This window comes from Ovis aries, chromosome 4 (assembly GCF_016772045.2).
Source record: "Ovis aries strain OAR_USU_Benz2616 breed Rambouillet chromosome 4, ARS-UI_Ramb_v3.0, whole genome shotgun sequence".
In the NCBI taxonomy this organism is placed as follows: Eukaryota; Metazoa; Chordata; class Mammalia; order Artiodactyla; family Bovidae; genus Ovis; species Ovis aries.
In genome coordinates, this window is record NC_056057.1 from 76,106,346 (window position 1) to 76,119,336 (window position 12,991).

Here is a 12,991-nt window from a genome sequence, read left to right on the forward strand (position 1 = left end):
CCTGAGGACTTAACTTCGCTTCTTATTAAGAAAAAAGTCCTCACTCTTCAGACTGTAAAAGTACAGTATCATGGTCTGACCACAGCACAGAAAATGTTCCTCTTTGAATGACTACATAAGGATGACCTGGCAGAGGTTTGTTACAGGAGGAAGCCAGAAGCTCACAGAAGTAACATTTTCATAAATCAGGATGAAATCAAAAGGAATAATTTGCATTTTTATGATAAATATATGCCTTTTAGAATTATTTGCTCAGTTAAAGTAATTCTCTCTTTATAAACTTTGTTTAGATTTTGAAAATTTACCTGGCTTATCTGCTGAAGATTTTGTCACTCTATGTATCATACATAGATATCTTGATTTTAAAGTGAGTACCTTCTTAGACTTGTTATTAAAATCTAGTATGCAGGCCATCAGTTGGGAAAGATCTATTCATATTTGTGAGCAATAATCCACATACTATGTAGTTTTCATTTTTCATCTGATACTATTCAAGGAGCATACAGTTAATTTATTGGGTATTTCCATGGGATAAGATTTCATCCAACTTTTAGTTTATAGAGGAAGATAGACATTACTGATATAGAGGCCTAACAGAATCTTTAAAATATAATTTCTTCTCTTTAAAAGGATATTTAGAGCTAGAATTGGGACTTCCCTGGTGGTCCAGTGGTTAAGAATCCACCTGCCAATGCAAGGGACACGGTTCGATCCCTGGTCTGGGAAGATCCCGCATGCCACAGGGCATCTAAGCCCGGTGCCACAACTACTGAGCTTGTGCTCTAGAGTGAGCCTGTGCTTTGCAACAGGAGAAGCCACTGCAATGAGAAGCCTGTGCACGGCAATGAAGAGTAGCCCTGGCTCTCAGCAACTAGGAAAAGCCCACACGCGGCAACGAAGACTAAGTGCAGTCAAAAGTTTCAAAAATAATTTTTTTTTAAAGAGAGCTAGAATTGAATGAATTATTACTTGTTAAAATAAATTATTAATACTTATTAAAGTATTGTTTTATCATTACATTATTCAGTGGTCAAATATCAATTAATAGTCCTGGGTTGTTTACTTTGCTGGTTATATACTTTTTGGTAAATAAATGCCTTTGAACTTTTAGGAAAGCCTTTTCAAGTAAACATTCTCTTCTAATATTAGTACTATGTATTGAATGCTGTAAATGAATAAATCTCTATCTAAAAAGGGAAAACAAGGCTTAATTTTACCTGTATCCTGGATGCATTTTTTTCCTCTAAATTTAAACATACTCAAATGCAGTAATTTCCATATATCCCAGTATATGAGGTGGAGCTACAGCATGATGAAATCAACATATTAAGAGTTTTAGGTCAAGTATTACCTTAGCTAGAAGATGAGGGACAAGGCCCTATTTCTCATATGACTAGGTACCAGGATTCCAGAAATCTCCATCTTCACTGTTCTACAAATTCATCTTGACCCAGCCTTCAAACAGGGCTTTAGGAAGCAAAGCATCAGTACTTTAGAAGGATGAGAGTAAAGCAACAATTTGTGCAGCTGTGAAAACAGAGTGACTGTAAAGGAGAGGGCAGTGATGATGGCAATGAACTACACTTAGATAGTAGAGCCTTCTCTGTGAATACTTATCACTGAAAAACATTAGGTAAGTGATTCCTGAATACTCAAATGTAACTGTTGCCCCAAATCATTCCAAGAGCCACTTATTCCCAAAGAGTAAGTTAGGAAAAGCTGGTTCAGTAAGTGTTAACTTTGGAATGATCACTCAAATACATTTTAGGTTACCTAAAAGTATATCATTTATTTTTGGTTAATTTAACTTTTTAAAACTTTGCTATAACAGATTGGAGAAATATGGAATGAAATATATGAAGAAATAAAATTAGAAAAGCTAAGACCAGTCACCACAGACAAAAAAATTTTAGAATCTATTACAGCAGCATCAGAAAATATTGGAAAGATGGTTGTTTCTCTGCAGAGTGAGATGATTGAAAGCCAAGCACGCCAAGATGTGCAAAATGAACAAAAAGTATATACAAAAGTAAGCCAAAATAATTTCCGTGTGTAAACTAGTTGAAATTATCCCTAAGGTATATTTGCCTTACTTGTGAATGCTTCAGCACTTAGAGTCATTTTGTGATTTTCTTTTATAGTTACTGTGTCTTTGTACAGACTGAAAGAGAACATGGAGTGAATAGCTTGAAATTTAATTACTGTACTCAATGCTGGTCTATGACATTATAATTTTATTTCTAAAGGCTTACATTTCCATTTTTGAAATGTCACAGTTTCAAAAATTGTGGTCTATTTAAGTGCACACATTTAGAAAATTCTGACAAACATTATCTCTGTGACTGTAAGTTTAATCTCAATGAGAAAGTCGGCCCTTGTCCCTCACTCTGTGACAGGCCCTTACTAGTATGCCAACCACAGGCACATCTCCTCACCTCAGTGCCAAATCACATGCTGTGAGCACTCTGTACATGTGCTCTCTGACTTTAGCTAGTCAGAAAAAGCCTGTTGGGAAAATATGAGCCATTTTTCCCCAAAGCTTTACACAGGTGAGAAACAACACACCTGAAGTTTTTGAGCAAATAGGTTAAGTGACTAAGAGAACCTGTCCACCGATGCAGAGCTGATATAGACTCCCCATTGCTGCTTGGTGATCCTTTATGACTAAAGTTAAATATTTAGAACTCTTTAAGGTGATTTCCAAAGTGTTTTGCTATTGCCTGCTGGTTTCGCTTATATTGTTAAATGTTTATATCTTCAGTCTAGTGGAACTTAGCATCCACTTATAAATTCTGCTCCATCTTAGATACCTCCCTTCTTAAAAGTTTTATTTGTTGGAGAGTTTTTATTGCAAGGATACCGCCATTTAAGCCATTCCTTTGATCTTTAGTGCCCTGATGGAAGTTCTGCTTCTCATTAGTTATATTGAGTGGTAGTATTCTGCTGTGTGGACTAGCTATTGCTGATTTGCTGATTATCGTTGATTTGTTATCATGGCTCTGACCCCCACTTATTTTTTTAGCAGTTGTTTAATTAAATACTCTTCAGTTCGTAATTTAAGCTTAATAATATACTATATACCAACCAAGGGCATGTGTTTTCTGATTATATATTTAGTGGAGAGTCTGTTGAGAACCACAGTCTTTGTAGTTTGTCAGTAGTATTTCCCAGACTGTAACTCCACAACAAACTCAGCACTCTCACAAAATTGCTTATCTTGCTGAAGTCATAAATTAGAAGAAGCTCCACCAATATAATCATGCCTAAACTATTATCAGTGGCAGCAGAAATCTCTTTACTTTCTCCTGTGGATTTGCTGTTGGGTCATTTATGTAACTTGCTCTGGATTATACTCTGTTTTTGCAAGTGATACTTATTTAAAACAGTCTTGCTGAGAATGATTATTGTTATTCTCATATTTTATATTTTTATAACAGTTTTTCATTACATTTCATGGGAGGCAGTTCAAACCTTGGCCACATAGTGAGGAAAGGATTTTGTTTGTTTGTTTTAAGACTTCTGTTATTTAAGTTGTTACACTCTAATCTTTTTGCTAGTTGGCCTTAAAATTTATGTTGGCAAAAACTAGCTCTTTCTTCAAAATAGAGGTATTCAAGCCCTTTGGCATCCTTTCATAGAAATGAACTCTTAATTATCTTTCTCATTTCAGATACAAGCCACACACAAACAAAGAGAATTGGCTAATAAATCATGGGGAAATTTCTTGGCCAGAACATCAAATGCTAAAACTTTAAAGGTAGGATTTTTTTAAAATATTATAATAACCACAAAAACCAGCCAACTCTGACATAATTTTTCAGGGAAATATTCATTCACCTTTTTCTGTTGATCTTTCTGTGGGATACCAACACTGTTGATCCTCATTTGCAGTTTAAGATGATAACTGAAACTAAGCATTTTTCATAGTTTCAGAAGATACCACTCTGAGTTTCATTCGGCTTAGCAGGGTGAAACAAGGATGGTGTTCCTGGTTTGCATAAAAGAGAGTTAGTCACGAATAAGCAGGAGTGTGCCCCTGCTTTCCATTCTGAGCCTTCTTATTCACTGATTCTTTCTGTAAGAAGCAGAGTGAAGGACACAAAAAACAACTGTCCATATTGCCCTCTTGATCAAAGATGTTTTCCCTGTGACCACCACAAGAAACATTATATTAAAGCTTAAATAGGAATTTGAGAAAATGTGATAACCTGCTTCAGCAATAAGCTTGAAAGTAAACTAAAAAGTTTATAATGCTAATTGTTCACTTGAAATATGTAAGAACACCATGAAGTGAAGTCACTCAGTCATGTCCGACTCTTTGCGACCCCATGGACTGTAGCCCACTAGGCTCCTCCATCCATGGGATTCTCCAGGCAAGAATACTGGAGTGGGTTGCCATTTCCTTCTCCAGGGGATCTTCCTGACCCAGGGATCAAACCCTGGTCTCTCACATTGCAGGCAGACGCTTTAACCTCTGAGCCACCAGAGGAATCCCAAAATCTCATTACTTTTTTCCATTTGTGCTTGGGATACACTTTTACATAATGTGATAATTTTTCCTCTAAATATGAAATCATTAAATGATATATTAGCCCACAAAAATAGTGGAACCATATTAAGATAGCAAAACCAAAATTAACAACAAGCTTATTCAAGATACCATGTCTCCCCCTTCTCATGAAAAGTTCTTCCCAATGTTATTTACAAAATAGCCCCATAACTACCTGTACTTTTAAGGAAGAGTTTATAAAACTCTTCCACACAGATTAGTTGTTCCCTAAGATTTCACCTGTTCTAGTGCCTCAACTATTGAATTTGAAGGTAACCTCAGCAAATTGTATAGTTTGCATTATTCTGAATTCTTAAAACATTTAAGTGTACTGGATTAGTATTTGTACAAAATAATTTGAAAACATTCATCATCTGTTGTAAATTTAGTAGTTTATTCAACCATTTGCAAAAAATTGAGCCTGATTTCCTTGGGAACTACTTTATCCCTTGGTCATATATTGCCAGTATCTTTGGAAATCTCAGTAACATTTTTAGTTGTTTCCTGCAGTGTGCAAAGGATATAACTTGCTAATAACTATTTTCTTAGCCTAAATGAATAAATGCTGGATATAGTGCTAATAGATTATATATGCAAATATATTTTGTATACTTCTTTGTAAGTACCATAGTTAATGCTTTAATAACAATTTTATTTTCTTTTTAATTCAAAAATCTTCAGAAAGCAAAAAGACTTCAAGAGAAAGCTATAGAATCCTCTAGATATGGTGAAAGACCACCAAATGCAATATTTCACAGGACAGATATTAAAGGCCTTAATGCAACAGTAAGATTTTTTTTTCTCCATAACTTTTCTTAATAGATAATGAATTTAGTTCCCAAAGAATGTTATTTCCATGAGGTTTTGTCTCATACTTTTTCTTTTTGCTGTTAAAATGTCAAGTAGTTAAGGCATATTTATCCCTGCCCTTACCTGGTGCTGGTTTAGACCAGACCTAGCCCTCCAGGATTCCCAAGAAACTGCTGTAAACACTAATCAAAGTAGGTCTCTACATCTCATTGACAGGGAGTGCGTAGTGCCTCCTTTGCTTGGTAAATAGATCCATGCCATATTCCAGTGTTCTTGGTGGCCCCTTCTGGAAATAATTTGGCCCTGAATCCAAAGGGCCCAAAGCCCTGATTTTTCCATTATTACACACTGCCTCCTAGTTACTATATACATTTTGTGTCTTTTCCAAAGTTAGCTAAAGGATGAATAGATTTTCCTCTTAGTGAAAATTTTTATAAATGGACTCTTAAATGTTTAATTTTGCTTTTATAGGTGCCCTCTGGTGGGGTAGTAACAGTGGAAAGCACTCCTGCCCGATTAGTGGGAGGACCTCTGGCTGATACAGATATTGCTCTTAAGAAACTGCCTATTCGAGGAGGAGCCTTACAGAAGGTGAAAGCAGTAAAAACTGTGGATGAGCCAAAGAAGAGTGATCCCACATAAAATACTCTAAAGGATTTTTGAAATAAATTCCACTTATAATTTTTAGCTAAATATCTTTATATATAAATTTAAAGCAAACATTTTAGAATAAATATTTTAGTAAAATACTATTAAAAATAAAAGTAAGGACATATAATGTATTTTTATTGAAAATATCAACATATACTGTGAGAAGAGTTGTCATCAATTTCTTTCTAAAGATTATAGTCTTCTTAACTGAAAATTGTAAAACATATTGTATCAGTTAAGACTCTTTCAACTGCTGTGAACAGCTCCAACTGGTCTGAGCCAAAAAGCAAAACAAAACAAAACAAAAAAACACAACAAAAATCAAATATAAAACTAATTAAAACTACAGGCATTGTTGGATCCAAGAACCAAAACTCTTATGAGTAGGATCTTCTCTTTTCCTAGAAACTCCTGAATTGTATTCTCCCAGGTTGATATCCAGTAGGAAAGAGTGCATGCCTACCTCTCAACAGTCTCTGCAACTGTCTCTGTATCTTGGGACATCTGATTGGCTGCATGCCCACTCCTGAACCACTCATCATGACCTTAGCCAGATCTGAGAACTGCTTACACGCAGAGCCTGAAGGAGGCCAGTCCCATCTAAAGCATATGGGTGGAGTGGGAATCAGGATAAGTACATAAGTTATTATAAATATATATAAATATGGACAGTAAAAATTTTGCAGCAAATATGTTGGTCAAAGTAAAAGTTCTTCTATAAAAACCAAATGTTAGTCATAAGCTAAACAATAAAAATTAAACATAAAGATGGTTTTTTAAAAATTTTATTTATACTTAATTGGAGGAAAATTGCTTTACAATGTTGTGTTTTTGTTGTTCAGTCACTCAGTCATGTCCAACTCTTTGTGACCCCATGGGCTGCAGCACACCAGGCTTCCCTGTGCTTCACTATCTCACAGAGTTTGCTCTAACTCATGTCCATTGAGTCAGTGGTGCCAACCAACCATCTCATCCTCTGTCACCCTCTTCTCTTGCCCTCAATCATTCTCAGCATCAGGGTCTTTTTCAGTGAGTCAGAGTTCACATCAGGTGGCCAAACTATTGGAGCTTCAGCTTCAGCATCAGTCCTTCCAATGAATATTCAGGGCTGATTTCTTTTAGGATTGACTGGTTTGAACTCTGTGCTGTCCAAGAGATTCTCAAGAGTCATCTCCAGCACAGTTTGAAAGCAGAGTTCTTTGGTGCTCAGCCTTCTTTATGGTCCAACTCTCAGATATGTACATGACTACTGGAAAAACCATAGATTTGACTATATGGACCTTTGTCCTCAAAGTGATGTCTCTGCTTTTCAATATGCTGTCTAGATCTATTATAGATTTTCTTCTAAGGAACAAGGGTCTTTTAATTTCATAGCTGCAGTCATTGTCCATAGTGATTCTGGAGCCCAAGAGATAATAGTCTGTCACTGTTTCCATTTGTTCCCCATCTATTTGCCATGAAGTAATGGGACCAAATGCCATGATCTTTGTTTTTTGAATATTGACTTTTAAGGCAGCTTTTTCCACTCTCCTGTCTCACCTTCATCAAGAGGCTCTTTAGTTTCTCTTTGCTTTCTGCCATTAGGGTGGTATCATCTGCATATCTGAGGTTATTGATATTTCTCCCAGCAATCTTGATCTTGATAATCATCCAGCCCAGCATTTCACGTGATGTACTCTGCATAGAAATTAAGCAGGGTGACAATATACACCTTTCTCATACTCCTTTCCCAGTTTTGAACCAGTCTGTTGTTCCATGTCCAGTTCTGACTATTGCTTCTTGACCTGCATGTATTGGTTTCTGCCATATATCAACATGAATCAGTCATAGGTATACACATGTCCCCTCCCTCTTTAAGATCCCTCCCACCTCCCACCCCATCCCACCCCTCTAAATTGTCACAGAGCACCAGGTTGAGTTCCCTGTGCTATACAGCAATTTCCCATTAGCTATCTATTTTAACTCTTAATATATAAATAAATCCCAATGATACTTCTCTTTAATGGGGATGGAAAGTGGGTGTGGAGGGAAACTCTTTTGGTGGTGGAGGTACCTTGTCACATAGAGGTAGATCCCTTAATATTGGATGTAGAGCAATAAGTGTCTGTGTCCCTGTGTGTCATGCGTTTCCAAAGCCAAGAACCCCATCAACCCCCTTCTTCACTCAGGAAGCTGCAAAGCTGAGTTCATGTCCAGGGCTGGGAGAGACAAGACTCTGTTTCCTCAGAAAGGAATTTGAGTCTAGTCTTTAGGCCCATAGGGTGCACATAGCAGTGTAAATGTATAACCACCAGCTCTTCAAGAGGAAAAAGCTCTTATATATAGTGTTTGCCAGTTTGCATGATATAAATATTCCCAGGATGACCAATTTCAAGCTACCAACATGGTGCTGCTGAATGCAGAGTTGGGAAGACATGCATAGGATCCACTTGCATTATCAAATAAAAGAGGGTTCGAACACCCCACTGGGACCACCCTCTCCTACTTTCTCCTCCCTCTTCCCCTTACACTTCCTCCTCCAACTCACATTCCTCCAGGAATTTTTCTTTATTCCCTCTGTGAGGATAGTAGCATTTGAATAAGTAGCATCAGAAGAAATGACAGCTATTGATGTTGCTCTAATTAGAATGAGTCGCCAGTGACCTCTCACCCTGGCCTGGCTGCATCAGCTTATCAGTGAGCTTTGTCTTCTTTTGAATCCCTTTCTCTACTACCATCATCCCCAAGAGGACAGCAGAAGGCATAATCTGTTCCTCTTCTTCACAGGCAGTCCTAAGCACAAAGGTTCCATGTAAAGGGGAGTTGGGGCTTCCCGAGTGGTGCTAGTGGTAAAGAACCTGTCTCCCAATACAAGAGACTTAAGAGATGTGGGTTCAATCCCAGGTCAGGCAGATCCTCTGGGGACAAGCAAGGCAACCCACTTCAGTATCCTTGTGTGGAAAATTCCATGAACAGAGGAGTCTGGCGGGCTACAGTCCATAGAGTCGAAAAGAGTTGGACACGACTGAAGCAACTTAGCATGCACGCACACATGCAAAGGGGAATTACTGAGACACAAGAATGGATGTGGACAGGAACATGCAACAATGAGATGGCCCATACAAAAAGTACCAGATACACTTTGGGTACATCTGAGATACATACAGAACAGAGATGAAGTGTCCGTGACTAAGAGAAAGGAATGTTTACCCCATTTTGTAGACTGTAAGTTCCTTCCTCAGACTCCAAGCTCCCTAAAGACAAGACAGAGACCATATCTCATTCATTGTGGTAACCCACATCTTAGTTAATTACTAAATAAGTGTGATGGTAGCCCCAGCTCCTGGCAGCCTTTCCCTCAACTTACACAAATACAGCAAAGTCCTGAACTCAAAGGGAAGGTTCAACCAACAAAACACTATACAGGGAATGCTAAACACAGACACGTTATGGTAGTTCAAACGCGTTCACTTCATAAGAGTGGTAGACTTTCTCTAAAATCAGGCACAAGTACTATTACATTAATATGACCAGAGAGTAGAAATAGAATTGATAATACTTGGGTGAATAGCATTTTTTGTATATAGTACAACTTGGTATCTCCAGATTTATTAGGACTGACTGTAATCAAAACAATCTGTGCCTTCTGTAGAATTTCTCCCTGTTGTTATAAATCTCACCCATCAGAAAGAGGAAAGGTAAAATAGGGCAGGTTATTACCTAGCATCCATTTAACAGAGGAAGAAATGTATGTGGATGAAGGGTAGTAAGGTTGCTTAATATAGACACTTGTACTTGGTAGACAGACAATACCCAAGACCCCATATTATAGTTCTAGGCATGCAGCAGTGAGCCAGCAAATCAGTCCCTCTGTCTGACATTGTTGCTAATTCTAACAAGTCTCCATCTCCCCTCACATCTGTGCTCCCACTACATCACTCCTGAGCCCATCCAGCCTGGCTGAAAGGTGGACAGTATATTTCCTTCCATGAGTCAACTGAGACAAAATTTTAGCTCCCAAATTTTTGCTAATAAACTAAATGAAAAAATAGTCGAGAAAATAAAAATGGACTTGAGTGAGCCCAGATGAAAGTGGCTTCAACACTGAAGCCAATCCTCCCACATGAGGGAGGAGTTCATTACCTGATTAGATCCTTTCAGCCAGTGCTTGTTCATATTGGATGAAAACCAGTGAATAATTAGGTGAACAACTATTGTTCTTCTGTTCCTCAGTCTGCCTTCTGGAACACAGGGTACATTTCATATCACAGGGAAAAACTATGATGTTCACCCTAAGTCTTTGGGGGTAAAATATCCAGTTTATTTAATCATTCCAGACTGAATCTGGCCAGCTCTTTCTGAAGTGCTGAAATTTATTAATATTCCTCTATACTGAGACCAACAGAACCAAACAAAAATTTACAGGTTTAACATAGATACATAGAGGGTATAATAAAACTAGTCCCTCTCATTACTTTGTCAACAAAGGTCCGTCTAGTCAAGGCTGTAGTTTTTCCAGTAGTCATGTATGGATGTGAAAGTTGGACTATAAAGAAAACTGAGCGCTGAAGAATTGATGCTTTTGAACTGTGGTGTTGGAGAAGACTCTTTGAGAGTCCCTTGGACTGCAAGGAGATCCAACCAGTCTGTCCTAAAGGAGATCAGTCCTGGGTGTTCATTGGTAGGACTGACGTTGAAGCTGAAACTCCAATACTTTGGCTACCTGATGCGAAGAGCTGACTCATTTGAAAAGCCCCTGATGCTGAGAAAGATTGAGGGCAGGAGGAAAAGGGGACGACAGAGGATGAGATGGTTGGATGAGATCACCGACTCAATGGACATGGGTTTGGGTGGACTCTGGGAGTTGGTGATGGACAGAGAAGCCTGGTGTGCGACGGTTTATGGGGTTGCAAAGAGTCAGACACGACTGAGCGACTGAACTGAAATCATTTTTACTCACCTACAGCCAACACAGCCTAAGCTTACATTAGTCATTGGCAGCCATGTTTCATGACCACTTATATTTAATTTACGTAGATAGCTCCTTTTCAAGGAAATGTAACGTAACTTCCCATTCCCTGAAGTGTGGGTTATGCTTAATGCCTTGCTTTCAAAGAATACAACATAGAAAAAGAAGGGAAGGTAACTTTACAGCTAAGAAATCTGGTTAATACTACCTTGCATACTAAGTCACTTCAGTCGTGTCTGACTGTTTGTGACCCCATGGACTGTGTAGCCTGCCAGGCTCCTCTCCCTATGGGATTCTCCAGGCAAGAATACTGAAGTGGGTTGCCATGCCCTCCTCCAGGGGATCTTCCAACCCAGGGATCGAAGCAGCATCTCTTATGCCTCCTGCACTGGCAGAAAGGTTCTTTACTACTAGTGCCACGTGGGAAGCCCAAATACTACCTTAGCCAAGGTTAAACACCATCCATGGGGTTTGTTATGTTGACAGCTTGTACCCTTGATATATACACATGGACAACACCAGAGGGTCAACACCGAAATCAGATTGATTATATTCTTTGCAGCCAAAGATGGAGAAGCTCTATACAGTCAAAAAAACAACACCGGAAGCTGACTGTGGCTCAGATCATGAACTCCTTATTGCCAATTCAGACTTAAACTGAACAAAGTAGGGAAAACCACTAGACCAATCAGGTATGACCTAAATCAAATCCCTTATGATTATACAGTGGAAGTGAGAAATAGATTTAAGGGTCTAGATTTGATAGATAGAGTGCCTGATGAACTATGGAATGAGGTTCGTGACATTGTACGGAAGACAGGGATCAAGACCATCCCCCTGGAAAAGAAATGAAAAAAAGCAAAATGGCTGTCTGGGGAGGCCTTACAAATAGCTGTGAAAAGAAGAGAAGCAAAAAGCCAAGGAGAAAAAGAAAGATATAAGCATCTGAATGCAGAGTTCCAGAGAATAGCAAGAAGAGATAAGAAAGCCTTCTTCAGCGATCAATGCAAAGAAATAGAGGAAAACAACAGAATGGGAAAGACCAGAGATCTCTTCAAGAAAATTAGAGATACCAAGGGAACATTTCATGCAAAGATGGACTCAATGAAGGATAGAAATGGTCTGGACCTAACAGAAGCAGAAGATATTAAGAAGAGGTGGCAAGAATACACGGAAGAACTGTACAAAAAAGATCTTCACGACCCAGATAATCATGATGATGTGATCACTAATCTAGAGCCAGACATCTTGGAATGTGAAGTCAAGTGGGCCTTAGAAAGCATCACTATGAACAAAGCTAGTGGAGGTGATGGAATTCCAGTTGAGCTGTTTCAAATCCTGAGAGATGATGCTGTGAAAGTGCTGCACTCAATATGCCAGCAAGTTTGGAAAACTCAGCAGTGGCCACAGGACTGGAAAAGGTCAGTTTTCATTCCAATTCCAAAGAAAAGCAATGCCAAAGAATGCTCAAACTACTGCACAATTGCACTCATCTCACACGCTAGTAAAGTAATGCTCAAAATTCTCCAAGCCAGGCTTCAGCAATACGTGAACCGTGAACTTCCTGATGTTCAAGCTGGTTTTAGAAAAGGCAGAGGAACCAGAGATCAAATTGCCAACATCCACTGGATCATAGAAAAAGCAAGAGATTTCCAGAAAAACATCTATTTCTGCTTTACTGACTATGCCAAAGCCTTTGACTGTGTGGATCACAATAAACTGTGGAAAATTCTGAAAGAGGTGGGAATACCAGACCACCTGACCTGCCTCTTGAGAAACCCATATGCAGGTCGGGAAGCAACAGTTAGAGCTGGACATGGAACAACAGACTGGTTCCAAATAGGAAAAGGAGTACGTCAAGGCTGTATATTGTCACCCTGCTTATTTAACTTATATGCAGAGTACCTCATGAGAAATGCTGGACTGGAAGAAGCACAAGCTGGAATCAAGACTGCCGGGAGAAATATCAATAACCTCAGATATGCAGATGACACCACCCTTATGGCAGAAAGTGAAGAGGAACTAAAAAGCGT

General features: G+C 38.6%; 1 protein-coding gene across 13 annotated transcripts in view; it reads left to right on the forward strand.

The window, feature by feature from the left end:
• Positions 1-12,991, forward strand: part of CFAP69 (cilia and flagella associated protein 69) — a 91,204-nt gene that overhangs the window by 53,114 nt on the left and 25,099 nt on the right. For 6 of the 13 annotated variants that reach the window (XM_004007968.6, XM_060415049.1, XM_060415052.1 and 3 more), the window contains 5 exons: positions 291-367; positions 1,832-2,029; positions 3,671-3,757; positions 5,231-5,335; positions 5,831-6,777. In XM_004007968.6, the coding sequence (XP_004008017.3) occupies positions 291-367; positions 1,832-2,029; positions 3,671-3,757; positions 5,231-5,335; positions 5,831-6,001 (638 nt within the window). In that variant the 3' untranslated portion in view covers positions 6,002-6,777. Of the gene's footprint in view, positions 1-290; positions 368-1,831; positions 2,030-3,670; positions 3,758-5,230; positions 5,336-5,830; positions 6,778-12,991 lie in introns of those variants that run through there. The other 7 variants (XM_012176940.5, XM_027968682.3, XM_027968681.3 and 4 more) reach the window with 5 other exon arrangements.